Here is a 26,946-nt window from a genome sequence, read left to right on the forward strand (position 1 = left end):
TGTGGATGTGTTCAGGAGCGGACTTTTATCAACCATGTGAAGTTTCAGGCAGATCAGAGATTGTGTGGAGATTGTGTTTTAAGACAAACTACATTCTGCCAGCAGGTGGCGCTATGAAAGACTCAATATTATTATGTAGATGTGTTTAGGAGAGGACTTTCATCAACCATGTGACATTTTAGGCAGATCTGACATTGTGTGGCCGAGTTAAAAGCCAAAGTTCCTTCTGCCAGCAGGTGGCGCTATGACTGACTCAGTATTGTTATGTAGATGTGTTCAGGAGAGGACTTTTATCAATCATGTGAAGTTTCAGGCAGATCAGACATTGTGTGGTTGAGTTATAAGAAATTCCTGTTCCATGGCGAAGCGTTGAGGTTTGTCATGCCACCACAGACACGCCCCTCTGCAAAAACTCTAGATCTTTACAATATATCATCGCTAGAGCTTTCAGATGACATCACTCTATTTTGGTGCTGATACGGGATGTTTGTGGGAGGAGTTTGTTACAGTGTCAAACATGTCATTTCCTGTGGCCAGCAGGTGGCGCTATAACTGTAACTGGATATCGGCACGTAAACCTGATCAGGTCAGGACTGTTATTAAATGTGTGAATTTTGAGGCAGATCGAATATTGCATGCCAGAGTTATAAAGACTTCCTGTTTTGTGGCGAATCATCAAAGTTTGCGAGGCCGCCACGGACACGCCCATCGATGAAAACTCTAAAGCTTCGCAATTTAACATCACCAAGGCCTTTAGATGACAAAACCCAATTTTGGTGTTTATCAGATAAAATCCCTAGGAGGAGTTCGTTAAAATACAACGTCTGAAAATGGCAAAAGCGCCACTTTTTCGCCACAGGAAGTTAAAAATATCCGACTTCCTGTTGGGTTTGAGATATGGCTCCAAGAGACTTTTTCATATGTTTTGCCATGTTTGAGGTGTGTGCCAATTTTTGTGCATGTGCGTGATTCGTAGATCGGGGGCTCGTCCGTTTAATTTTTCTAGGTGGCGCTGTCGAGTCATTTTGCCACGCCCACTTCAATATTGTTATGTGGATGTGTTCAAGAGATGACGTTTATCAACCATGTGAAGTTTCAGGCTGATCGGACATTGTGTGGTTGTGTTATAAGGACTTCCTGTTCCATGGCGAAGCGTTGAGGTTTGTCATACCGCCATGGACACGCCCCTCTGCGAAAACTCTAGATCTTCACAATATATCATCGCTAGAGCTTTCAGATGACACCACTCAATTTTGGTGTTGATACGATAAAATTTGTGGGAGGAGTTTGTAACTCCGTAAATCATGTCATTTCCTGTGGCCAGCAGGTGGCGCTATAACTATATCTGGATATTGGCATGTAAACGTGTTCAGGTCAGGACGCTTATCAAGCGTGTGAATTTTGAGGCAGATCGGATAATGCATGCCTGAGTTATAACGACTTCCTCTTTTGTGGCGAATCGTCAAAGTTTGCGAGGCCGCCACGGACACGCCCATTGATGAAAACTCTAAAGCTTCGCAATTTAACATCGCCAAGGCCTTTAGATGACAAAACCCAATTTTGGTGTCGATCGGATAAAATCCCTAGGAGGAGTTCGTTAAAATACAACGCCTGGAAACGCCACTTTTTCGCCGCAGGAAGTTAAAAATATCCGACTTCCTGTTGGGTTTGTGATATGGCTCCAAGAGACTTTTTCGTATGTTTTGGCATGTTTGAGGTGTGTGCTAATTTTCGTGCATGTGCGTGATTCGTGGATCGGGGGCTCGTCCGTTTAATTTTTCTAGGTGGCGCTGTCGAGTCATTTTGCCACGCCCACTTCCGAAGCCCATAACAAACGTAAATTTTCGCCACTTCTGAGGCGTGTGCAAAGTTGCGTGAGTTTTCGGGCATGTTTAGCCTCTCAAAACCGCGATTCATTCCGCGGAAGAAGAAGAAGAAAAAGAAGAAGAAGAAGAAGAAGAATAAACGAATAAACGGGAAACGTTTCGGTGCTCGGTCCCTAATTAGAAATGAAATCTTAGCAACATGGCGCATGTACAGCAGACATGATTAATTGTATTGGCTGATATTCGTGGGAGGAGTCTTTATAAGTGTATGGATGATTGTGAATGGAAGCGCCTTTGTTAATGCATGTTCCAATACTTAATGTCACAATGTGCGAGGGTTGTAGTAATGGGCATTTGTCCTCCTTCAGGGTGGTAATTAGAAGGAGAACTGAGCGTATGGGGCGTTTCTATGCTGGAAGTCCTGGAATTACCTCTTGGAGAGCTGGTGAGATGATGATGGAGTGGAGTTTAAACCCCTTACTGATATAGAAGTTTTTTAAACTCGAATGTATTTAACACAAAGTATGAAAGGCTACTCCATGGCCAGAAATGTCCTCCTCTTGTTTGTTGCAGTCGAGCAGGAAATTGTTTTCTTACTGTCATTATAAACTGACTGACGTTCAGGTGTATTGATATAAGAGTCACAATTAACGTGATACAAAAGAGTTACTGCTTGATATGTAGGTTGTCTATCACTTGCTGGGTAATACTCATTTCATAATTATTATTTTTTTTAAATATATGTATATATAATTATTAATAAAAATGTAAATATATCAACTGCCAACATCAAACTTAAAAAACGATGTTGCCACTTAATAGTAACTGTGTGAATGTAATGTTTATCATGGCTTTACTCCATCCATGGTAAGTAACATGTCTGTAATCTCAACATGATTGGAAATCTTAAGCTTATTTGGCCGGAATCAAAGTCTCTGCACGCAGTCCATTCATGAATTTGTCGGGAGAGAAGGCAGAACCATCTCCAGTTTTGGAAAGCTCATTGGATGGTGATACTTCCCCTTTAAGCTATTGGCTCCTTGGAGTCACGGTCAAGAGTTCAGAATGCAAAGGCCGGTGGCCATTTTGTTGATCAGATCGCTACAGTGTTTATGCGTGAAAGTATGGCTCCACTCTCACCAGCAGCTGGTTTGGATATCAGTGCACCTTTCCATGGATGTATATCGACGAATGAAGGTGTTGTGGACATATGTTTATGGATTAGATTGCCTGGTCATTTGCCTTCGAACTATTTCAGCTGTTGGAATGTTATGGATCTGCTGACCAGCGGGAGGCTGAGAGGTGAGTTCTTCATTTAAAGCGTTCTATTCACGGTGATCTCGCCAGACTTCCCTTTAAAGCATGCACGTTACCGAAAGTGGACCGCTAACGTTAGGTGATGAGTGAATTCGGCTTCATTCCGTTGGCTTGAATCGCCAGCGTCATAAGTTTAGACGAAGTTGTGGCTTGTGTAGTGAGGGGCAGATGAAGTAGAAGATGGAAGAGTTGATATGCCGGCTTCTTGCGGGGATTCTGGCTCGATTGCTGGCGAAGTAGCTGCTGGAGTTTTGAGGAGAGCGGGGTTCTGGTTGGAGAAGTTGTTGTTGATTGTTTGTTCTTCCATGCCAGAAGGTTGAATGATGCTGAAGCGTAGTTTAAATGCTGGAGCGTTTGTAGCGGGAAGCATTCTTCCAAAACGAAGTGCAATGAGGAGAAAGTGATCCATTTATATTAAGCTAGGATCATTCTGATTAGATTATTACTGATTACGGATGAGTGGCCAGCGGTGCACAATCATATCACGTGCTCCTCTCGAAATTAGTTTATGAAACTTCACATATGCACACACTGCTGTTTGACACTATTCTCTGCACCTACCGAGTCTCTTCATCTACCCGTTTTTTAGCGCCGGAGCACTTGACGCAGAAGTATAAATTTCCTTTAGTGCGTACTCACACTATGCTATGCAAACCATGCACAGGCCCATTTCCTTGATCGTTTTAAGATGTGTGAGTGTTCTGAATCGGGCTCAGGCATGGTTCACTTGGCCGACCCGGGCCCAGTTGGAAGAGGTGTGCCAGAACGCGGTTCACTTGGGCTTTGGCACGGTACGCTTGTAGTGTGAGTGCAAAGCACACCTGAAACCGAAACTAAACACGAGACGTGACTTTTAATATGAATTAATTAATCATTCTTATTTCTACTGTTACAATTAACACAAACTGTCATAGATTTATTAAAGAAGCAAACCCCTCACTGCATGACAGCTGCACCTTTAGCAAACCTCCTAATACCTGCAGCACGAGGAGTTTATGATTGTTTATGAGTGTCAAAAGTGGCAGATCTGTTTGGCAAAATATTTGACTACGTGTCTCTGCATTTTAAATGACTAAAATGATATAATGATATAAAGTCAATCAATGACATAAGCATGCTCGGGCCCGAATGTGATGTGAGTGCGGGCCGTCGGGGGAGACAGAAGGGGAGACAAGAGTGCTTCTGCCCGATTCAAGGCATCTGTACATTGTGTGAGTACGCCCTTAGTCTCTATTTCAGAGGTCGCTACAGTGGAATGAACCACCAATTTCAAACAAATTGCAATTCTCTTTTACAAGGGGCTCTTTGATGCATAAATATTAAATAATAAAGAACTATTCATCTTAATTCAAGTTCAGATTTAAGCATTAAAAACTGACATTTCTTTCCAGTGAATAAAAAATTGTATATATTCAAGAGCTAATTAATGCATCACCACTTTTGTCTGGCATTTTAAATTCTCATAAATTAAAAATACAATCCCATATTAGGACACTGAGCTATAAGAAAGGGTCAAAGGTCATCAATAATCACACCCTTAGTGGCTTTGTTCAAGACACACATCAAGACACCAGCTTTTACTAATCAAAGTAGTTTTCTTTTTTCAGGGCTGATATTGATTAGAATCATTTTTGCACCAATCGCATGTAATGAGCACCCACAAAAGTGCACACACAGAGCAAAGCCAGAGCATTTATCACTCAGACCAATGCAGACTCATAAATCTCAACAGTTTTTACACAAAACCATGGGCCATTGATCACTTCCATACTTGAAAGCGAGAGTCCAGGAAAACAGTGAGAGTGCTAGGAAAGATTAATAGAGATGTGTTGGTCATACACACAAATGGCATATAAATTAATTGATGGACAAGCTGGGATATGCAGACTAATTAATCACATTCGTAAAGATGGATGAGAGTATTGGCGATGGAGAGATCTAATCTCCAACAACACAATGGAAATTACCATTTTACTTCTTTTATAAGCCTTTCAAGCATAACAAATGCTCTGTAGCTTCAAATTGTACACTTATAATTCATTAGTCAGAACGCTTTATTATTACAGACAATATTTATGTCAATTTATTTCACATTGAATGGTCTGCATTATTTTACATGATGAAATTATTGGAAAATTTACTGACATTTTTTTTATTATGGAAGATATAAGGTAACTGTGTTCATATCCCCCAACTTGTATTATTTTCTTGCGATTATAAGCTTAATTTTGCAATTCTAAGTTCATCTAGATTTACTCTAGGTTTTTTTTTTTTTTTTTTTTTTTTTGCAATTCTGAACTAATTCTGGCTTTCTCATTCTTCAGTAAAACAACAAAGATATACTGAAATATGTGGGGAAAATGCAGCCATAGTCATACTACTGTACATCAACAAAAATATTTCCAATATTTTTCAGACTATCTTGTTTTCTGTTCAACAGAGGAAGGTTTTGGCTGAGCTTTTTAACATTTAAGAGCTTATAATACACCAAAGTTGTTAAAAACTGACATATTTATAGACTTAGATCAAAAGAAAATTCTGAATAATGAGGTAACTTATAGAGTTGCAAATGGGAGTGGGGAGGTCAGAAATGCAAATTAAAAAGTAACTGAAAGTAACCCGAGGTTCTGAGGCAGTTACAAGCTTCCAAATACTTCACTATACTATAATTTACTAAATATGTTCTACAAACTATGTAGAAGAAATTCTCCAAGAATAATAATGGCATAATAATGTAATCTAAATACTTTATCTTCTCCAATCCAAGGAGTAAATAAAGCAGCTATAAATGTACTCAAAAAGAAAAACAATATAAGTGGTGGTAACAGCTGTTTAAATGAATTTGTTGAATATAAACATAGCTGAAAAACATGACAGGATGTAGAACGAGATGACGGCAGACCCAAACTCCAATTAAGATCAACACTGCCCTCTGCTGTGGAAAACTAACAACATCTCTGTCAGCAAATCACATAAAACCTAAACTGTTTTTTTTTTTTTTTATTACACAGAAAAAGTTCAATTCGATATATAATATTAATATAGTAAAAAAAAAAAGAAAAAGAAAAAGTAAAATTATCAAATTAGGTCAATAGAACATCTTATTTTGATAAATATTGTTATGTCCCTTTATGTAATATTTCTGCTTTTTTATTTTTGGGAAGTGTTCTGTGTATTTGTTCTCTCTGCAAGAAGCAGCTATTTGCTCTTTAGCTTGGTCCTGCTCCTGCTCCAATTGATGCCACACCCTGGCTCCTGGGGTAAAGTCTAGATCGGATGTGCTGCCGGCCGGAAGTGCGATATGCACATTAACATAACAGCAATTTTTATGATGCTGTATAACAATAATTAATATTTTTGCAGTACTTTGACATTTGGGTTTAGGGTTGGGGTGGGAGTAGGCTTTAATAAAATACAATAAATGGGAAATTTAAGAAATAATAGAAATGATTTAGTTAATTTCCGGCTGCCTAAAAATTCTTCCTCTGTCACTTCATGTTTAGCTGTTTGCTCACTTGTGGTTAGTAGTGGTGTGTTGAATTTCATAGAAAGAAATTTTGGCTGTTTGTGAGATTTATTGAATTGGAGTTTGAGTGCGTTAGTTTTTGCTTTGTTATTTAAAATCTGACCTCTTAACTGACCTGTTAACTGTTAACTGACCTGGCCTGTCATCTGACTACTCTGCGTCTCGCTGAGTGTAAATATTTGTACGTAGTAAATAGGGAGCTTGACGCCATTTTCTTTTGTACCTCTTTTTATTGATTGTTTTTGTGGACATGGGAGTTAGGTTTGCTGAAAATAATCTAGTTAGAGGAAATTTGATTTTAAATTGTTTTGTTCATTATTTTGGCCGGGTCAGCTTCTGAAGTTGAAAAAGAGACTAATTTTGTTTGAGAAAAATCATTTTGTAAATCAAATCTCTCTATATTTTCTTAAGCAGCATTGTGTGTGCAATACCTATAGATGGGGCAAAACATGAAATTGGGGGCTCATACAGTATAACATTTGTGACAATTTGTGAAAATAATTAAATAGAAATAAAGCTGACCAGTCAGAGTGTTACATCAAATATTAATGAATTATTATTCTGTCAGGTATCACATTGTGATTGCTTTGCTTGCTCTAGAAACCAGGACTGGATGAATCCATAAATTTGCATACAGCAAACCAGTGGATACCAGCATTTTGACTCCAAGGTCCAACCTTGTCTAAATTGAGATATTTCTGGAACATTCTGCTGCAATGACTTCTTGAAATCTGCTTGATTTCAAACCTTTAAGTTACACAACTGATTAGTTTTAATTTAGTGAAAACTAATACTTATATAAGTTCTTTATAATATAAAAATACAAGTTTTTTGTAATTTTCCAAGATTATGTTCTTATGTTTAATGATTAAAATGATATGATTTGCCCAGTTTTTCTTTGGCAGTTCATCAATTTCTACTCCACTCAGCATTGCTAGAACAGTGTTTTCAATAGAAAAAAACTTTACTTTTTTTTAAAGCTTTAACAATTTCTATTTCATCACATTCCATATATTAACCATATTTATTAGACTGCAGCAACACTAAATTTATCAAGGAAAAGAGATTAAGAAATATCATGTAAGTCTTTGTACTGTTTTTCAGCCATTTAGCTTGTTTCATAAAACATTTTGCTTTATATTAAATTATTTTGTTAATTGACCTAGACCCATAACTAAAAAGCAAAGCATAATAAGATGGATTAGATTGTCCAAGCTCTTTGAATCTTCTTATAAATCTTTTTACTATATATGAACAGTTTGTCATGAGACTATTTGGTAATAAGATAAGCACATGAGCCTTTTCAAATGAAGGCTCCATCAGCTTTTCTGAAAGCTCAAAATCAAATTCCCCTGGTCTCAAAGCTCAAATGTAAATAAATGGGATTCCAATCAAACATGTTGTTTAGAGAATGGCTCTGTTTGAGAGGAAAATGGCAGAAAGTCATGGCTAAATTAGTGATAGTCAACAATCTTTTAAACATGGGAACATGAATGAGTATTAAAGAAATCAAGAAGAAACAAATCAAGAGAGGGATTTCACTCACAACAAATATCTCTAGCAATTACTGCTTCATCCTGCATTCCTTTTACTGTATGTCTTCAGCCAATCCAACCTCCATCTGTTGTGCCATAGAAATCAAAGTGGGAAAAGTGTGGCAAAACTTCCATCCAAACATAAACATGCTATAGGAAAATATTTGCTCTTGCACAGCTCCAGTTGCATTTAAAGAGAGAATTTTGATGATAATGGTGGAAAAAACTTTATTTGTCTTGTATTTTATGGCTTTTTAGTTTGCTTCAATTTGGTTTTCCTGTGTTTGGGTCGCTGTGTTATTTGTTCCCACCATTCTTTGTCTCGATAGTTACTTTTTGTTTATAGGCTGTATCTAAAAGCTGGAAAATGCTGCAAAGGATGTATTCCAATGTAGGAAGTCATAAAGGGACGTCTGAATCCCAATCTTACCTCACTTCCTGTCTACTGTGATCTGGTTTTTGTATGGGGGCAAAGATATATTCTTCACTACCTTTGATATCATACAATTCTATGCCTTCCATTGCTGACAGATGACGAGCTAAATGGGTATCATCTGAAAGCTGCTATTGGTGGTCACTTTGTACTTCTGACCAACTTTTCTCACTTTTTATGTAATTTCCAATGAGGTACTTGCTTTGCAGTAATGAAATATTCACCTACACTTAAATAAATTACTTCAACTTCTAACACCAAAAACGATTAAGTTTTTCCAACTTTATTAAAGAAAACCATAATAAATGTAGTGGAAACTAATTAATTCATTTAGTTGTTACAAGCTGAAGTCATTTAAGTTTTTAATTTCTCACCAAAGTTCTATCTATTTTGTTTTACATGATTAACTCATGAAGACCAGAAGTCCGTCTGAAAGTTTTTGTGAGATGCCTTCATGAGCAAATGCTGCCTAAAAAAACGCATGACAGGGCCGATGGGTGCACCCATAGGTACTTTGATTCCCACCTTTCCAGCAGCATTAGAATACAGCAAATAGAGGCACTAGAATAGGGATAACAAGGCAAGATACTTTTCAGGGTCCCACTGGGGAGGACCAACTGTGATTTATATATATATTCCTTAAGGCAGGGGTCTCCAAACTTAGTCATGTAGGGCTGGAGACATGCTGAGTTTAACTTGCTGCAACACACCAGCCAGAAAGTTTCTAGTATATCTAGTAAGAGCTGGTTCAGGTGTGTTTAATTAGAGTTGGAACTAAACTCTTCACCACACTGGCTCTCCAAGACCGAGTGTAGACACCCCTGCCTTAGGCCAACAACAATAATGAATCTACACCTCAGGTGTCAGAGCAGGTTCCTGGAGGGCTGGAGCTTTGCACAGGCCGTTTCTCAATATGCATTCTTCAGCGGTCTTGCGTCCTCGTGTTCTCGTGCAACGTCATCATCAGCTGCCTAAGTTTAGTTCCAATACTCAAGACCGCAAGTACGGAGGACGTGTGAAACTTCCCGGGTGTGATCTTGATATCGAGGACGCACTGATGCAGACTTGAGCACCGAACTTGCTCTGGAAGCCCCAGAAGTCATTGCGACTGGAGGTGGGAAGCGCAGCATTTTATTTAGATTTATTATTAAAGTTCAGAGATATCACTTATGTACCTCAGGAGTTTCCCTAAATGAAACGGTGAAAGTAAACATTAACATGAATATCTTAATAAAGGAATAAACACATTAAGGGTTGTTTGTTTGCTGAAATTCGTATTAAAATTTGTTTTATTTATATTGTGCAAAGTATATTTATAATGTTTTTATGCAAAGTATATATTTTGAAGAGGGGGAAAACAATAAATCGTTGTATAAAGGCTGTAAAGTTTAAATTATTTCCATTTAAAACGCGTTAAGGTCACGTGACCATCAGGAAGAACGCACCATCTCATTTCTCAAAGGACACGTTCTCTGCCCTCGCGGTCTCATGAGTTCGTTCTTCCGAGGACACCTGGCAAGACCGGTCTCTACTGTGGCTGTTTCCAATTGAGAAACAGCCACAGTTTAGTTCCAACCCTAATTAAACACCTCTGATCAAACTAATTGACCCTTTGCTAAGCCCCGCCCTCCTTAGTTACTGTTGCAACGCCTGTCAAGCTTTCATGCCTGGCATGTCTATTACAACATGTATGCGCTGGTTTCAGACATTCCCAGGGATATAATTAGTCATTTTTGGTGAACAGGTGAGCTATCAGAGAAAGCCAGACAAAAAAAGGACTGCAGTATGCATTGCAGGGGTATATTTACAACATAATAGGCAACCGATTAGAAAACAGTTTAATCAAAATTGAAGCTATTGGCCTAGGTGCCCCATACGCTGACCATTAAACTGCTTAGTTCATGCACAGCAGGAGAGGTAAAATTGAAAAGTAATCTAATAATAACAAATTAAACCGTGAATTCTCTTTTTTTTTTTTTTTGGCCAAAGAGCCTGATAGACTAATTGTTGTGCAATGAAATTAGCGTTACTAACCGACAAGGAAAACGCATGGACAGTGCTTCTACATAATCCATTCATAAAAAGAGCAGCCAGAAAGAGGAAATTGACGGATTTGTGCCAAATATTAGCATCACCGACCCATAACAATATATAGTACCTATAACTGTCAGTATATTTGTGTGCTTTTTATTCGATCATTCATTTATTTTCTTTTTGGCTTTATCCTTTTATTAATCTGGGGTCGCTACAGCGGAATGAACCACCAATGTTACCAGCAGATGTTTTTACACAGCGGATGCCCTTCCAGCTGCAACCCATCACTGGAAAACACCCACACACTTCCATTCACTCATACACTATGGACAATTTAGCTTTCCCAATTCACTTGTACTGCATGTCACCCAGAGGAAACCCACACAAACACAGGGAGAACATGCAAACTCCACACAGAAATGCCAACTGAGCCAGCCAAGGCTTGAACCAGCACCCTTCTTGCTGTGAGGCCACAGCACTACCTACTGCACCACTGCATTGCTCCTTGTGTGCTTTTTATACAGTTTTATATTCTAATTTACAGTTGAGGGGAAAAAAATTATAAATTGAAATGCAAATTAAAGTATAAAAAGCAGAAGCGAACAAATAGATTTCCCTACCAGCCAATGTTAACCTGACACCAAATATAAAAAGCAGACATCAACCCGATTTAACGTCGTCACCAGTGACTAAATCTCTTAAAGACAGAAAAAACATTGGTAAATTGTGGCTCTGACATGGACATGAGGGTTATAAATTACTGAAAAACAGCTTTGTGTGAAGTATATTGACCGCAAGTGCCCAATTTGTGATCATATCTCTGTTGTAATTTAAAATATTAATTCCAGATGTAAATATGATAGTATGACTACTATTGCGAGGGCTAAAATGAAGCAGTGCTCATAATATCGAGCAAAAAAAAAAAAAAAAAGAGAGAAACTTAGACTCCTTTAGATAGTCGATAAGGTTGTTTATTGTGACCTGTGGAATGTTGGTCCACACCTCTTCAATGGTGGTCAGAAGTTGCTAGTTGGCAGGAACTGAAACACGCTATGGTATACGCTGACCCAGAGCATATTAAACATGTTCAATGAGTGACATCTTTGGTGAGTTTGCTGGCCATGTATAAACAGGAAGGTTTTCGTCTTTCAGAAATTGTGTACAGATATTTGCAACATGAGGCTGCGCACTATCATGCTGCAACATGAGATGATTTTCATAGATGTATGGCACTGCAATATCTCTTTGAAGTTTGCCCCCCATCCAACAAAAAAATGTCAGCAAAAAAAAAGTCTCATTTGTTTGTGCTGCAAAAAACATAAATTGTGCTATTTTGTTTTTTGAGATAATAACACAATATTTGTACTGTAGGTCATTCAAGATAAGTCAAACAATAAAATAAAGAAAATATGTTTTCTTTTCTTTTTTTAGAAATAAGCTTCAGATTAAATATTGTAAAAAAAAATTTATTAAGAAGTATTTTTGTCCACAGTAGTTAAGACTTTGGCACCTAAAACACAAACATAAAAACAGTATACACCCATAATTTGCATTCCATCCAAATGCATTACATAAAAGGGATAAATAAAAGAAAAAAAAAAGTTAACTTCTTCATTACCACAGTGCTTTCCTTTGCTTCCTGATGGACACAAAGGCCACAGATTTCAACCAACCAATCAGATTAGGGAGGGGAGAATACTATTATCATAAAAACAGGATGCCTACAAGGCACAAAGGTTTTCATTGTAAGACAGTGCTTGTTTTAGAAAATAACACCAATGAACATTTTGATCACTGACAAAAATACATTTCAAATGAAAGAAAATCACAAATCATAAAACAACCAGACAACAGCCAATAATACTGGAAAACACAAATGCAAGATTTGTTGATTCTCTGCTCATGTTCCACTGATGCTCGAGTTTCCAGAAAATGTGGAAATGATGTCAACAGACAAGCTTCAAATCACTGGAATCTCACTATAGACGGATGGTGTTCTTCCATCCATAAGCAAAGAGACTGGCAGTAGACTCAGCCAATCAGAAAAGATGTCTGGGCGTGATTTTACAGGTGGAAGCAGCAGGACAGAGTTTGCAGTGTGAGTGAAGATAAGAATGAAGAGGCACTGATGGTGCTAGATAGTCTCTGTGGGCCGTGTCCTCTCCAGTATTGGACAAAACTCAAATGCAGATTTAATCATGAGGGCTCTGGGCATCTGCTAACAGGTCTGGTCTCAGGCACTCAATGGGACACTGGATGTTCTGTGGGGAAAAGTAAAAGTTGTTTTTGTTTTAGGGCAAATACAGTGTCTAATGATCTGGTAAAATAACCTGTGTTAAACTACACTATATTCAACAAATAACAGCACAAATCTATATTAGATATAGATTTTCTATATATTTTTTACATTTAGCTTTTTGCTAATTCCACATGTAACCTGTCCCTCAAAGTCTGCACGAACCGAAAGTTGCTGAGATGTTTATTTCAGTATGTTAATTTACTTCTTCATTTAATTAATCTTTAATTTCATAGCGCTTTTTATATAGTGAGACAGGACAAACTTGCGAATAACACAGTTTTTCTCCGGTCTATTCCTGATAGGTGCATCTCCAATTCGCATTCTGTGAAGTTTCTCTTCTTGCTTGCTTTCGCCATTGTTTTTTCGTTTGGTTTTGCCAAAGTGGATTCATTACCATATTTGTATGGGGGAGGAGGCAAGGAGGGGCTTTGCGCTTGAGCACGTGCACTCAGGTTTACGTTAATTCGGATGTACAAAGAGAATATGCATGGGATTCCGCGTACGCAGTAGTTTGCTTGCAAAATAAACATTGTAAATTTTTATTTCACGTGGACTTTAAAGTAGATTTCACTCATATTACTGATTCAAAACATGCAAATGATTTTAAAGCTTTCCCACATAAGAAGATGCTAGACTTATGTATTGTGTCAGTATATTGGGCTTGTGCATTAGTGACCAAAGATGTTACTCAAAATACAAAACATTACAGTCTAGGGCTGAGCATCAATATCGCAATGTGTGTCTCCACAATAGTCACATCGTAGGATTAGATTATTTATTAAAGATTAAAAGATAAAGATAGTATTATTTTAAAATTACTTATACATTAACCCTTAGGGGTCTGAGGTGATTTTGGGGCCCCTGAGATGTTTTGACAAGCCCTGACATTTGTGCTTATTTCAGCTACTTATTACATAGTATTGACCACCATGACCACCAAAAAAAAAACACACTAAATGTGCCTGAACGTATATATATATATATATATATATATATATATATATATATATATATATATATATATATATATATAAATATATAGAAAAAAAAAAAAAAAAAAAAAATATATATATATATATATATATATATATATATATATATATATATATATATATATATATTCTACCTTAATCACTTAAAACTAAAATATTGTGGCATGTGGAATCGCATAGCTGACAACTTACTCGCTAAAAATCAAATTCAAATGTAAAAGTTTACTCTATATTTGTTGGGGGATGTGATTTATTAAAAAAAAGCATAATAGTTGTATTTTTGTGTTGACTGGCTTTCAGAGAGGTATATAACTTCTCTACTTATTTTCCCTAAAATCTTTTACTTCAGTCACATATTTAAAAAGGATTATAATAAAAAAACAAAAAAGACCAACCAGTTTGCGTAGAGCGTTCTCCCTGTATCGGTCGAAAGCATCAGTGCGTACTGGAGGCTGAATGAGGTCTGCATCAACTTCAGCACCAGGACGGCGACAGTTCTCACAGCGCCAGCCCTACACAGAGAGCATGATTATAAATATGCAAACGCAATGCAGAAACTACAAACACACTTATATATAAACAACATTGAAATCCAGTGTTACCTGTTGTCCTCCGTAGCAGGTACATGTGCAAATGGCTCCAAGATACTCCTTTTGCCACTGGTTGCCCACCTGGTACAATTTCCCCTCGTCATAACAGGTGGATTCATCTAAAGGGGACAATGAACGTCAGCATTCAATTGATGTTCCAATCTGCTAAGACACAACTGTGGGATAAAGTACACTTACGAGGTTCACACTTAAACTCTCCTTTCCCATTTCCCAGACATGTACAGCTCATCATGTGGCCGTTCTCAGCACGCCGGTCCCATTTCTCACCGATTCGGTAGTTGTGGCCACTGTCATGGCACCATTCTACAGATTGAGAGATGCGTGTTGGTTAGCATGTAAACCATGATAAGTGACTTTTCAGAGTTTCCAGTGAATTCATCTGTCACGCACAATAATACAGTGGTTACTAAGCATTATATGCTGGCATCAGAGTTTAATATCGTCTGGTTAAAGGCTGACAATATAAATTGTGAGACGTGAAGCACCTCATCTCTGGATGTCATGTTTGATTACCTCTACAAACATATCAAGAATAGCTAGAATGGGCAACAAAAAGAAATCTGAACTTTCTTTAGGCTACATGTGCACTATTTCTGATCCATTTGATCCATGTTTTTGTCAACATATTACACATACTGTACACATATGGCTTTTTTGACCTTCAATACAGCTTGGAAGCTCTTCCAAGTGGATCCATTCAAAAAAGTTATATAAAGATATTGGAAAACGAATAAATGTTAAGTCATTTTACCCAAAGCTTTCAGTTTTTGAGCAATCTATGCTTTTTTGTTTACTTTCTACTACTACTTGCTGAATAAAAATGTTTTTTGTACAAAATTTGCACAGCTTCAATTGCCATTTGTGTAAACAGAAAATTCCACAGCATTTTTAAAAATGTCTGCAAATAAACACAGATCTGCAAAAATTATGATGCGATTTAAAAAAAAAAAATTGTTTAGTAGTTTACACAAAGACTATAACCATATTTCTATCCTAACGTAACTCAAATCTTTTCAAATTTTGCAGAAAAAAAAAGAAAGTATGCCAAATGCTTTGCCATTTTCCATTATTCACACAAACCTTTTTCCAAAACCACCTAAAGTAACTAAATCAGCATACTACAATCTAAAAAACACTGCAAGAACTAGATTCTTTGTTTACAGTGAGGACCTAAAGAAACTTGTTCATGCTTTTATGACCAGCAGGGTGGATTAATGTAATGGCCTCCTCACTACCCCCCCCCCCCCCCCCCCCCCCCCACATTAAATGTGCTATATAAATAATCTTGCCTTGCCTAAAGCAAGCATATGTTTTTTATTTTTATTTTTTTATTTTGTGAATTAAGGAAATTTTACTTGAAATTTAGTATTTCCACATGTGATACAGTACTTAAAAATGTATATTAACACAGGGTGATGAAAACCTCGCTGATAATGGAGTTATTCTCAAAACATTTTAAAACATTTTGCATGTTCAACCTTCCACCAAATGGACAAAACGCATGAAATATCGTTTTAAAAACCATTTTGTTTAAATTAGACCAAACAAGTAATTACAATTGACTGGAGCCGGGATGTACAAATCAATACTGAGATTTCTTTCTAGAATGATTTCCCCAGAAGATCCGTAAAGGCAAGTAAATGCTAGAGTGGACAGAAAGCATTCACAAACAAAAACAAAATGTCTTTAAATATATGCATATTAATGTAGACACAGCCTTAATTGTCAAACAGTTGCCCATGCTTGCGTGAGGTGTGGTGTTTAGCATATAGCACTGCAAATTCACTCACTGGATGAATCACATCTGAAATGACCACTGCCAAGGCCCAGGCACTTGCACCAAAGTTTAAAGCCTGTCTCGGACATGCGTTCCCACTCCGTGTTAACCTCATGATAGGTGGCGGTGAATGAATCATAACACACATCCCTGCCTGTGGGAATCACTCCAGCTCCTGGAACTGAAGCATATGAGGGGTCAGAAACATGTAAACTACTGAAACATGAGAACAAATCATTTTAAAGGGAAATTTACCGCTATTTCCTACTGTCACAACATCTTCCAGCACTTTCTGTTTTTGGTCTCCATTAACAGACTCCACAAGAACATTATAGGAGGCACCTGAGGTAAGGCCGATCAGGGTAGCACTTGTTGATGTACCAGGCAGACGCATCTGAAGGACAGAGGATGGATAGGTTAAGAGGTGAACATCTAATAATGACGGCTGATCATGTAAGACCTATAAGATCTAGAATTTCCAAAAAGTGCATTTAAAAATGTAAAATTGTAGTGCACATCCAATGGACACTACATTATGCAATAATGCAACACAAGAGAATTCATAATTGAGAGTTGCAACTGAAGCAAGCAAATAAGTCATGTCAAAATGACAAATGGTAGATGTAGAAAGTCTATAATCCATTCATACTACTCCTGTTTATACTATATAGAACATACTTTTCAAATGATTATGTTGTAAATTGAAATCGCCTACTACTAGTTACTGCATTTCAATTTGAGATGCAGTCAGAATCCATAGATGCTATATATGAAGAGTTCAGATCCAAAACCCTCTACATGCCATCTGAAACTTTCTTCTAAAATTAGCATTTTTCTCAGGTTCCTGTGCGTAGGTTCAGTAATTTCACTTTGACAGCAAAGAATAGGTTAATTTCATTTCTTTTAAAGTGAAATAACTGATCACAAACATTGAAGGCTGAAAAAAATGCTCATTTTAGAAGTTCATTTTAGAGGGCACTTAAAGGTTTTTGCATCTGAACTTTTCATATGTACTAATGTTCTAATGATTTTTATTTTTTTGTAAACTATCAATTTATTTTATTGTGGTTTACTTAGGTCAGCCTTGCATTTATTACCTTAAAAATAAAATATACAAATTTGCTAAAAATAAGAGTACCAACTTTGCTTTGTGATATAAAGTAATTTCCATTCTTTTTTTTTTTCAAATGATCCAAAAATGATGACAATAAATGTTAAAAACTGTTAGCTATTGACTTTTGTAGTATCTTTCTTTTCTTTTTTTCTTTTTTTTTTTTACTATTTTTTGTTTAAAAAAGATAGACATCAGGTACAGGATAGTTATTGTCCATTGACTCACCTGGAAGCTCTTCTCATTGATCTCAGTAATGGGGTCGCACCAAACCACATACTCAGACGTGTGTGGCACAGGCTGCCACACAATTGTGGTCTGAGTCTGAGATTCCTGGGGCAGGTTTGTCTCATTGAAAAGGCCGCCAAAGGGGAAACCTGCTTCTTGACCCTCGTTGACCTTCACCACAGGCACTCTCTGGCCGTCCGCTCCCGGCAGAGGGATGTAGACTAGCGGCTCGCCGTGGTTTGGATGATGAGGCTGCTGGCCGTTGTTGCCCAGGTTGAAGCTCTGATATTCGGTGTAGATGTGTTGACCCTGCTGCCCCAGTGTGTTGTGTCTGTTTGGCCCCAACACATGTACGTGGTTGTTGAAGTTGTCATTGTCCTCGGGCACATCCAAGACTTCGAGATGGGGTCGGCTGGGATTAGGTAGCTGAGGGGGAAGCTGCTCAATTTCCAGTTCTAGGAGGAGAATTGGGATGGAAGCAATTAAGTAATGCAATAGCATAGTTTACCCAGAAGAGGGAGCATTTAAAGTCATAATTCAGCTCCATATGTAAAAATACTTTGTTTAATCACCCTAAAAAAACTGGTTTGTATTTGCTAAACTTTTTAATAATAAATTTTTATTTTTGTGTAAACTATCTAATTAATTTATTGTGCTTCTCTTAAATTAGCCTTGCAATTATTTCCTTCAAAATAAAATAAATCAAACCGCTGTTGCTTTAAAGATAGAAATAAGAGCACCATCTTTGCATTGGGATGTATTGTAATAGCTTTTTATTTTAAATGATGAAATGATGAAAATATTTCATTATTTTTAAATGACTACTTCACACCATCTGACTAGCTGGTAAAAATTCACACTATAGCCACCTAGACTCTTGTTCACCCCACTTAAACATCAGTAACGCATATCTGGCGAATCCTATAGAGACTGTGTCTGTTCCTCGTATTATTAGATTAAGAAATAAACGTACTGTGTGCTCCAGAAAAAATCTATTAAGAATCAAACCAGAAAAACCAGTAGAAAGTGAAAATACAAATTTCGTAAAACTTGGTCTCCTAAACATCAGGTCACTTGCACCTAAAGCACTTATCATTAATGAAATAATAACAGAAAACAATCTTAATGCACTCTGTCTCACTGAAACCTGGCTGAAACAAAATGACTATATTAGCTTAAATGAAGCAACTTCTCCAGGATTCTTATATAAACATGAGGCTCGTCAAACTGGTCGTGGTGGTGGAGTTGCATCAATCTTTAATGATTTCCTTAATATTAAACAGAGAAACGGACTTATGTTTAGCTCCTTTGAAGTATTATCGCTTAATGTTCAGCTTCCAGATACTATACAAAAACCTATGTTATCTCTCGCTTTAATCACCATATATAGACCCCCAGGACCCTATGTCAAATTTCTAAAAGAATTTTCCGATTTTATTTCTGACTTACTAGTCAAAACTGATAAAATGCTAATTGTAGGTGACTTTAACATCCACATAGATGACGCTAATGATACATTAGGACTCGCGTTTATGGATTTAATACACTCACTTGGGATAAAGCAAAACGTTGTGGGTCCAACCCATCGCTTAAAGCATACATTAGATCTAATTCTGTCTTATGGAATCGAGGTTATTGACGTAGACATTATACCACAAAGTGATGATATTACAGATCACTACCTCTTATTATATAAGCTGTGTTTACCTGAAATCAGCAAACCCGCTCTAATACTCCGCCCTGGTAGAACTATTGTTCCGTCAACTAAAGATGAATTTATCAATAACTTACCTGATCTTTCTCTATTTCGTAATGCACCCGCAAACTCAAATGATCTTGATGTAGTAACCAGCAGTATGGATGCCATCTTTACTAGCACACTAAATACTGTGGCACCCATCAAATTAAAAAAGGCTAGAGAGATTAAAACTATACCATGGTATAATAGTCATACTCGTGCGCTCAAAACAACAACCCGCGCCCTGGAATGTAAATGGAAAAAAACTAATTTAGAGGTCTTTAGAATTGCGTACAAAGACAGTATGTCCAGCTATAGGAGGGCTCTAAAATCTGCCAGGACCGAGCACCTGCGCAAACTGATAGAAAATAATCATAACAATCCTAGATTTTTATTTAACACCATCTCTAAATTAGCTAATAATCAGTCATCCTTGGAACAAACTACTCCACCGCAAATTAGTAGTGATGACTTCATGAATTTTTTCAGTAATAAAATAGAAGGCTTTAGACAAAAAATAGGAGATGCCAAACTTTCTGCACCGGCTTATACTCCAAATCCTGTAAATATTTCATTAAATCATAATAATAACCTACACTGCTTCAAAATCATAGAACATGAAGAGTTAGTAAAAATTATAAATAGCTCTAAACCAGCTACGTGTATGCTGGACTCAATTCCAACAAAATTACTGAAAGAGCTGCTACCTGCTATAGGAGAACCTCTTCTTAACATTATCAACTCTTCTTTATCTATAGGCCATGTTCCAAACTCTTACAAGCTAGCTGTTATTAAGCCTATTATTAAGAAACCGCAACTAGACTCCAACAACTTAGCTAACTATAGGCCTATTTCAAATCTTCCATTTATGTCTAAAATACTAGAAAAAGTTGTTTCCACTCAATTATGCTCTTTTCTGCAGACGAACAATATTTTTGAAGTGTTTCAGTCAGGTTTCAGGGCTCACCACAGTACAGAAACCGCCTTAGTGAAAATAACCAATGATTTACTCTTAGCTGCTGACCGAGGGTGCGTCTCGCTATTAGTTTTACTCAATCTTAGTGCGGCATTTGATACCATTGACCACAATATCCTCATAAATCGCTTAAAGTCTACAGGTGTCCAGGGACAGGCTCTACAATGGTTTAAGTCATATTTAACTGACCGCTACCAGTTTGTGAATATTAATGGACAGCCTTCACAAATCTGCCCAGTAAAGTATGGGGTGCTTCAAGGATCAGTTTTAGGCCCTTTACTGTTTACAATTTATATGCTACCTCTGGGAGACATTATTAGAAGACATGGGATCAGCTTTCACTGCTATGCAGATGATACTCAATTATATATTTCAACTAAACCTGACGAGACGTCTGAACTTTCTAAACTAACTGAGTGTATCAAAGACATCAAAGACTGGATGACCAACAATTTTCTTCTCTTAAACTCCGACAAAACAGAATTATTACTTATTGGGCCTAAATCTTGCACACAGCAGATCTCGCAACTCAATTTACAATTAGAAGGATACAAAGTGAGCTTTAGCTCTACTATAAAAGAATTGGGTGTCATATTTGACAGCAATCTAACTTTTAAAAACCATATATCCCATGTCACTAAAACTGCCTTCTTTCATCTGAGAAATATCGCTAAATTACAAAATATGCTATCCATCTCAGATGCAGAAAAGCTAGTGCATGCTTTTATGACTTCGAGACTGGATTACTGTAATGCTCTATTTGCTGGCTGCCCAGCATCCTCTATTAACAAACTTCAATTAGTACAAAATGCAGCAGCCAGAGTTCTGACCAGGTCTAGAAAATATGATCATATAACCCCAATTTTATCCTCCTTACACTGGCTGCCTGTTAAGTTTCGTATTGAATTTAAAATATTACTTCTCACCTATAAAGCTCTAAATAATCTAGCTCCTGTTTATCTAACCAACCTTCTGTCTCGCTACAAACCAACTCGCTCTTTAAGATCTCAAAATTCAGGGCTTCTGGTAGTACCTAGAATAGCAAAATCAAGTAAAGGAGGTCGAGCCTTTTCTTTCATGGCTCCTACACTCTGGAATAGCCTTCCTGATAACGTCCCAGGCTCAGACACACTCTCCCAGTTCAAAACTAGATTAAAGACCTATCTGTTTAGTAAAGCATACACTCAATGCATCACCTAGCGGGTTCCACACTGGCTTCTACATCTTGCTTATATACACTATGAACAGCAGCTACGCTAATTATTCTCTTTATTTTCTATTTTTCACCTGGGGATACTCATCCCGAGGTCCTCAGATTATGCGGAGTCACTGACTGGATCCAAGACCAGCGACGTGATGATCCCAAGGATTCCATATCCTGATAAGGCCATATCCTGAGCTGCTGCTGCGCTGATGGTCGTGGGGAGTGGAGAACATGAGTCTGATTCCAGCGACGCTCCAGGGACAGACGAGTCTTCGCTGAGGCCATCTTCCAGCCTAAACCACGACGAATGAAGTTCTGCACAAGACTTTTGGCCAGCGGAGAAATTAAAATGGTCGTGCCCAACTGAGTCTGGTTCTCTCAAGGTTTTTTTTCTTCACTCCCATCAGGTGAAGTTTTTTTTCCCTCTCCGCTGTCGCCACTGCCTCGCATGGTTCAGGATTGGTAGAGCTACGCATCGATGAATTGGCTCTTCAGTGTTTGAACTCTCAGTAATGATTAAATCTCACTGAACTGAGCTAAACTGAACTGAACTGAACTTAAAGACTAAAACCTGAACCACACTGTTCCAGTTACTGAACCATACTGTTCCAGTTACTATGACCATTTATGTGAAGCTGCTTTGACACAATCTACATTGTAAAAGCGCTATACAAATAAAGCTGAATTGAATTGAATCCAAAAAATGATCATAATAAATGTTAAAATAATGTTAGGTAATGATTTTTGTGGTATCTTTTTTTCCTACTATAGATGTCAGTGGCTATTGGTTTTAAACATTTATCAAAATATCTTTTTTTTTAACAGAGAAAACAAATTACATTTATAACAATATTAAGAATGAAATGAGGACTAAATTTTCATTTTGAGTGGATTATGCCTTTTTTATTCAGCAAGCAGGCATTGCATTGAATAAAAGTAGCGGTAAAGACATGTATAAAGTTAAAATAAATATTATTTAACTTTATATTCAGCATGAAATCCTGAAAAAACTGCTTCATGGACCACAAAAATAGTAGGCGCACAAAACAATCCTTATGTTAGCAATAAAAATTGGTTTCTTAAGCAACAAATTCAAATGATTTCTGAGGATCACGCAGAGCTAAAAACTGAAATAACTCAGCTTTGCATCAGAAGAATAAGTAGAATTTTAACAAAATATACATGTTTTTAAATAGAAACAATAAATCAGTGTTATGTATTCTTCTTTTTTCTAAAACAATAATACAAAAAAAATCTATTTTAATGAAAGTAGTGAGTGTTACTATGTGTTGTTTTAAAAGTCTCGGTTTGTTGTGGTTCTTTTCCCTCTGCCTCTATTCGCTGTCTTTCCGACAGCTTTCATTAAGGGCGCACATGTGCTGTGAATTGGATTTCGACACATGGAAGCTTGCTGGCGTGTTGGTGAAGTCCATTTAAAAGTGTTGTATATAGGTTTTTGATTCATCTAAAGCATACAAATACAATAATAGGTTTGCAGATATTTAAGAAACAAGTGAACATTCTTGTTTATCTGAAAAACAGTGCAGATGTCAGATATTCAGCCTTGTAAATGTGTTTTCCATGCCGGAACTCTGTCTTTGTTTTGGAAATTTGAACCTGCCCAATGCTAGTTTAGCCAATTATATTTTAGATCCACCGGTTGCCTTGATGGAAAACTGCATTCCATTAATTCGTTCAGAAGGCTATAAAAGCAGTCAGAGACTGAAATGCGACCTCTGGTGGGCAGTAGCAGACTCCGAAATGAGACAGATTCAGTTCCACATGAAGTTATTAATTAGCAAATTATATAAATATTATGAACATAAACAATAGGGGATCAGGTTACATTGTAACCCCGTGTAATAACAACATTTAAATACAGCCATTCAGAAGCATAGAATATGCACTCACTCACGAAATGGTTAGGTTTAAAATCTATTTAATACATTTTAACCCTCTTTAACATTGCTAAATGTACACGCTGACTTGCTACACAATTCCAGGTGTTAGATAGGACAAACTCCTTTTGATATGGAAAATATTCCTTCTATTGGGTGCTGTTGCTTTTATTTAGAAAATAATTTTAAATCCTTCGCTCGTCCTCAATCTGGCAGCCTGCACTTGCATTTGTTATGATCCAGGAGTGCAATACCTAGTACAACCACTGGGTGTCAAACCTACATAATGCACCTTTAAACCAGACGAAACATCTTTTGGAGAGTCTCCTCTCTCCCGGCTTGTTTTGTTTATTTGTGAAAACTTGTGTTGTATTTGCTCAGCGATATTGTCGAAATTTAATGCTGATCGTTCACTGTTATTGAGATAAATACAGGAGACATGTGATAAGGAGGGTGCCTTTTTGTTTTATTAAGTTCTCATGTTTTGTGGTTAGTAGGGAGGTAAGTGAATGTAGGTAATTTGTTTTATTTCATGTGCAGGTAAGAGGGTTTAAAGCTTTTTGAAGTTTTTTGTTTGTCATTTTTGCTTTTCCGTTGCAAGATTTTTATGTCTCCTTTAAAGCTAAATGTCAAATATATTTAAATTTGAGTTATTTCTATTGGTCAATCATCTTTGTTATTTTTTTTTTCATTTGAATGGGAGATGGGCTTCTTATTCATTTCGAGGTGTCCTATTTAATTTAATTTAATTTAATTTAAATGTTACTGGTCTAGCTTGCTTTGTAGAACCGCACAACGTTAGAAAACATAACATTCAGTGTTTCTGTATTCGGATTAAATTAATTGTGTATAAAAAAAGTATTTTCTACATTCAAAACCTGTTTTACAATAGTATAATAAAAAAGAAATAAACAGTACTTACGAGTTCTTGCCTTTCCAATCAGTGGCGTGCTTCTCTGAGCGCCATTTAATGCAACAATCTTGATAATGTACTCAGTGCCTGGTATCAACCCTACATGTGTTTAATCAAAAAATATGTTGCTTAAACACAAAAGGCATTTGATAGCCATCTAAGAAAACTATAAAAGGCAGAACAATCTGAAATCCTTTAACTGAGAAACAGCAGTACCAGAGATGGACGCGAAGGTTCTGGCAGCCTGGGGTCGAGGGGTCAGCTCTTTGGGAATGCCTCCAGCCTCCTCATAGGTCACATAATATCCAGTGATAGTGCTGCGTGGAGGCTCCCAGGTGAAGGAGATTGAAGTAGAAGCCAGAGAGGTAAAATGGAGGTTTGTAGGTGGGCTAATAACTGGTTTTGCTGGAGAAAAAAAATGTTGGTATATTATTTTACTACAAAACATGAAAATACATTATATTATATTATATTATATTATATTATATTATATTATATTATATTATATTATATTATATTATATTATATTATATTATATTATATTATATTATATTATGTACCTGTAGTAGCTGTAAGGGTGAAAGGCTCACTACGAGAGTTTCCATTCAGAGTATAAATATTGATCTTATAATTAGTTCCTGGCTCCAGACCTGTAGGACACAGAATTTTGAATTATTTCCCCATTGATATAGTCTTTAGAACAAATTAATATATGCATGTGATGCTGTACCAGCAATTGTGTAGGTGCGTGAATCAGGTTCAATGGTCCTCTGGATTGGATTATGGCCACCCATGGTGGGAGTTGCTTCCACCAAGAAGCCAGAAATGGCCTCAGTCTTTGAGCGCCAGGTCAGAGTGATGGAGGAGTCTTTCACATTGGATATACGGACACGTCGAGGTGGACTGATATCTGGAAAATTACATATGGATTGAATTATGACCAGAAATAGCAAAAATGTGGTTGAAAATGTGGGTTAATTTTAGGTTTACAAAAGGTGGCTTACTGTCAGGTGTTGTGATTTCTCCTTTGACACGAGGGCTGGTTAGAGAGTTCTTCACACCATAAACCTCCACTTCGTAATCAGTGCCAGGCTATAAACATGCATAGAGAGAGAGAGAAAAAAAACAAAAACAAAGAAAATGCTTGAAAATGTGCTTCACAGAATACCATATAATTTTTCTGAAACAATCTGGCACAGGCTTTAATGCTTGATCTGCGCACTGACTAAAATGACAAGGGAGACGTACAGCATGAGGTTTGCTTGATGGAGCTTAACATTGCTTTCTGACTACCAGTAACCCACAACCACAATGAAAATCAAGAGTAAATGCCTCAAAACTGGAGGAACAGCTGTTTCAATAATGGTGAATACTTGAAACATCTCATCGTTGTTGTTGTTGTTGTTGTTTTTTTTTTTTTTTTTTTTTTGCAATATGATCTACATTTTATGAAATATTGCCATACTTATACAGAATTAATCAGTACAATATTTCTTTTTATAATAAAGTCTTATTTCAAACTTTTCAAACTTTTATCAAAATATATTTTCCTCTCTCTTCACTGACATGTCATAGTTTCTCTGATTATGTGTTTCAAGTGCGAGGGCATTTCACCAATAGCTAACCACAATCTGTCAATCCAGTCTAGATTAATTAAAACTAGCAAAATCCTTTTTCTATTAGACAAGGACTTCACTTGGAAATATTTTAATAGAGAAAAAAAGACTATAACATGAGATTCATACTGACAATAATTTTAGACTAATTTTAAACAAAGTGACATAAATAGAGAAAGAAAGATGAAAGCAGCTAATTCTACTACATATTTAAAAAGCTCTGTTTAAACCTTCTATTTAAGTTGTGCATTAAAAAATGATCAAAACAAAAACATATGACAAAAATAGTTTTTGTGGTATTACTTTATTTTGATGGCCCCTTTTGCACATTTTCTTGACGATAAGTTTTCTTGAGAAATCTCTGGAAGTATGTCAACACAAACCCAACAGTAACAGTCTTTTAATACTCTAATGAGAACTAGTTGCAACATATAAAATCAACAAAATTTGTTAAAGGAGCACAAGTCTTAAAATTCCCCTAAAGTGCATCCATTCAGTCTGAATCCAGAATCTGGGTCTGGCAGGAGCATTTATAGCTTAGCATAAATCATTGAATTGAATTAGACGTTTAGCTTCTTCATAAAAAAAAATAAAAATAAAAATAAAATCTAGCAAAACTCATTCCAAATTAAAAAGTTACGTAAAAAATAAATAAAGCAACTGGTCTTTTGTGGCTGTATTGAGCCATTTGACCACATTTATGCATTTACACTGCTCAAAACTATTCAGACCGCTGTATTTAGAATTGTCCACTTTAGATTGGTCCAATTAAAATTCACCCAAATACTAGCTGTAAACGGAGTCATATGCAGTAAATTATTGAGGATAAAGTTTTTCGAGAACAAAATAGATACCATGAGTCCAGTGGCGTGGAACTCAGTGGAGTCAGGAGTGATGTTTTCTTCTTTAGTA

General features: G+C 36.8%; 1 protein-coding gene and 1 long non-coding RNA gene across 3 annotated transcripts in view; both read right to left on the reverse strand.

The window, feature by feature from the left end:
• LOC141376089 (uncharacterized) overlaps positions 1–26,946 on the reverse strand; it is a 1,000,182-nt gene that overhangs the window by 859,198 nt on the left and 114,038 nt on the right. The gene's annotated exons all lie outside the window — the stretch shown is intronic.
• fn1a (fibronectin 1a) overlaps positions 11,621–26,946 on the reverse strand; it is a 68,904-nt gene continuing 53,578 nt past the window's right edge. Inside the window, 13 exon segments of one of the 2 annotated variants that reach the window (NM_131520.2) lie at positions 11,621–12,932; positions 14,358–14,474; positions 14,565–14,671; positions 14,751–14,876; positions 16,364–16,531; positions 16,606–16,744; positions 17,690–18,144; positions 24,428–24,517; positions 24,635–24,823; positions 24,979–25,068; positions 25,149–25,328; positions 25,423–25,510; positions 26,889–26,946. The exon segment at positions 26,889–26,946 is cut by the window's right edge and continues 130 nt beyond it. In NM_131520.2, coding sequence (NP_571595.2) covers positions 12,864–12,932; positions 14,358–14,474; positions 14,565–14,671; positions 14,751–14,876; positions 16,364–16,531; positions 16,606–16,744; positions 17,690–18,144; positions 24,428–24,517; positions 24,635–24,823; positions 24,979–25,068; positions 25,149–25,328; positions 25,423–25,510; positions 26,889–26,946 — 1,876 coding nt within the window. In that variant the 3' untranslated portion in view covers positions 11,621–12,863. 2 annotated transcript variants of the gene reach the window in all.

The sequence above is a fragment of the Danio rerio genome, chromosome 9 (genome assembly GCF_049306965.1).
Source record: "Danio rerio strain Tuebingen ecotype United States chromosome 9, GRCz12tu, whole genome shotgun sequence".
In the NCBI taxonomy this organism is placed as follows: domain Eukaryota; kingdom Metazoa; phylum Chordata; class Actinopteri; order Cypriniformes; family Danionidae; genus Danio; species Danio rerio.